Source organism: Cyprinodon variegatus, unplaced genomic scaffold (genome assembly GCF_000732505.1).
Source record: "Cyprinodon variegatus isolate N-32 unplaced genomic scaffold, C_variegatus-1.0 Scaffold1201, whole genome shotgun sequence".
Lineage (NCBI taxonomy): Eukaryota > Metazoa > Chordata > Actinopteri > Cyprinodontiformes > Cyprinodontidae > Cyprinodon > Cyprinodon variegatus.
Window position 1 is genome coordinate 194,380 of NW_015151654.1, and position 2,981 is coordinate 197,360.

Sequence of the window (2,981 nt, forward strand, 5' to 3'; positions counted from 1 at the left end):
TTGATAGGCCAGTCTGCAAACACTGTTTCAAGTCGGTGGCGACCAAGTCCAGCAGTACGACAAACTTGGCGAAACATCTGAAGGACCGACACCCTGGCCTTTACACTGAATTTCGACAGGTTAGTGTGTTTCTTTTCAAACTTACCTATTACTGATGTTATCGTAGCCGGTAGCCCGCATTAATGTTAGCGCATTATTGTTAGCCGCAGCTAGGTACATTGCTAGCTGCGGCTAATAATAACGCGCTAACATGCGGGTCAATAATAGGGTGGCCAGTCCGGATTTTCATTGCACTGTCCAACGTGTATATGTCCTCCTTTACCCACAGATTCCATATACTCCATCAGCGCACCGCTCCGCTAACGTACATCGTGCGGAGTACTTGTCTGTCATGTAAAGCAATCAGTCTCTGTCCACGTACGTCTTTTACGTCCCTCACCATAAAAACATACGGAACTGAGCTCTTTTTTTGCTCCGCTCCGGTCAGTCCAGATTAAAACCAGCAATTGCAATCGCACCTAACAGGAAAAAGAATGTAGAGAAGACCCGGTTTGTCAAATTAAATTATAGTAAAAACAGATCATAGTTCATACAAACTATGTTTGATCCTAGCTATTCCTGTTACAAAAATCCACAACAGAAAGAAAATATTTGGGCAGAAACTGAACATCTGCTGGATGATAATGGGGACTTTTTTTAATGTCATATTAAATTAAACGTTCACAGGGTTTATACAGGAATGAGGAACTCTAATTTAATGCTAATAGAAATAATTTTAATGCCATCAACAAGTATCATGTACACAAGTTATTAGTTTACGTGAAAATAAGGAGCCGTAAGCACGTTTCCATGACTCAAGTTTGTAGATAGATAGATGGATAGATATCTATATAGCTAGATAGATAAATAACACGGTGAAATCATCTTTACTCTCGACAGACTGCAGCCATGTCACAAATTCCTCTTTTCCAGCCACTTTTTGAAATTTGCATCGTCCTATTCTCTAGGTCTTTCTCCGCCTTGAGCTTCTTTTCCAAACAACTGCTTTATGATCAATTGCAGCAGTTCTGCTCAAATTAATCGTGTCAAAAAATTGTCACTTTTTAAACACCACAATGTATTAAATAAATCCAAATGCTGGGAACCAATTCTTTTTTACATCTCTTTAATATTTTGTTCTATTCAGCTACACAAGCATCCTCTTTAAACTACTAAGAATTGTACTATAAATGTGACTTTACCCGATTCTTATGTACACCTTAATAATTTATTAATATGCCACACAATGTCTTCCTTTTTGATGCTATAGAAATGGCCACCCTATTCATTAACGTAAATTGTATGTTAATGATCATAAACAACTTAAATAAATAAATCAGACACGTAGTATGTCCATATTACGTTAATAGACACTGTCAGTATACATAAGCATAGAGTTAATATATTTACATAAATGTTGGTGACTGAAATTTTCATTTTCTCTCTTGAAGTCACAGAATGAAGCAGAGAGAAGTAGACCTGCATCCACGCCATCCAAACACCATCAGACACAGCCGACTCTACCATCTATGTTTGACCAACAACGCCAATATGATGCCAAGTCCCCTGAAGCTATGAAACTAAACAGAGCTGTGGCGGAGTACATAAGTATGGACCAGGTTCCTATTTACACTGTGGAGAAACCTGGGTTCAAACAACTTATTAAGCAGCTAAACCCAAGGTATGCTCTTCCCTCCCGGAATCACTTTATGTACAGTGAAATCCCAGAGCTGTACAACACAACAAAACAAAAAGTCTTGCAGCAGCTTCAGGGGAATCCGTACTTCTCCTGTACCACTGACCTTTGGACCAGCAGGGCTGCATCCTCTTTCATGGCTGTAACCCTGCAATTTATTACAGAGTCCTGGGACATGCAGAGCTGGTGTCTGGGATGTGTTGGGCTACATTCAGAGCATACAGGAGACAGCTTAAGGGAGGCTTTAGAGGAGATAGTACAGGAATCATGGAAGCTGGACACAACTAAAATGGCAGCCATCACTACAGATAATGCTTCAAATAACAAGAAAGCATTTCAGCAGCATTTTACATGGGTCCCATGCTTTGGTCACAACCTGCACTTAGCCATAAACAAGGGTCTGGATATTGATAGTGTGTCAGGAGCATTATCCAGGTTGAGAAAAACAGTGGCAGCTTTCACAAGGTCACCAAAGATGACCCGGCAGCTAAAGAAAAAACAAAAAGACTTGAAGCTGCCAGAACACAGACTCATCCATGATGAGCCAACACGCTGGGACTCAACTTTTGAAATGGTGGATAGGTTTACTGAACAGCAGCAAGCAGTCAGTGCAGTTTTAGCAGAGGACAGAAAGAAGTGGTATCTTATGCCAAAAGATTCAGACATCACCATTCTTGAGACTGTAAAAGAGGTGCTGAGCCCATTGAGCTCTTTTACTGATGCTCTTAGTGGGGAGAAGCATACCACTCTATCCTCTGTCCTACCCTTAACCTGGAAGATATATTCCACATTAACAATTGAGGACACAAGCAGACACTTAGAACGTCAGCTGAAGCAAAAAATTGGAGATGACCTGAAACACAGATATGAGGACAGGAATCTACAGCTGGTATTGAACACAGCCACCTTTCTTGATCCTCGCTTCAAGGACAGTTTTACTACATTAAAAGAGGAATTAAAACAGCATCTTATTGTGGATAATATGCAAGGTCTGCACACTCGGAGAGTCCCAAGTTTGGAAACTTCTCCTCCATCTGCAACCCAGCCTACGAAGAAATCCAAAACAGATCTAAAGGGACTTTTATCAAACATTCAGGGGGAGAGAAAGAAACAACATGGAGATGATACACCAACAGCATCCACAGATGAGGATCCAGAATCCAGGCTCAGGAATGAGTTGACATTATATGAAACCATGCCTGAGCAGAGTGCAGAGGAGGACCCCCTAAATTGGTGGAAAACACAT

The 2,981-nt window shown here is 40.9% G+C and overlaps 1 protein-coding gene across 1 annotated transcript; it reads left to right on the top strand.

The window, feature by feature from the left end:
• Positions 1–6: 6 nt before the first annotated feature.
• Positions 7–2,975, top strand: LOC107102100 (zinc finger BED domain-containing protein 1-like; the record flags this gene model as incomplete). Its single annotated transcript, XM_015401271.1, has 2 exons — positions 7–119; positions 1,491–2,975. A coding segment is annotated over exon 2 (1,407 nt), but the record flags the coding sequence as incomplete, so codon positions are not given.
• Between the last annotated feature and the right edge of the window lie 6 nt (positions 2,976–2,981).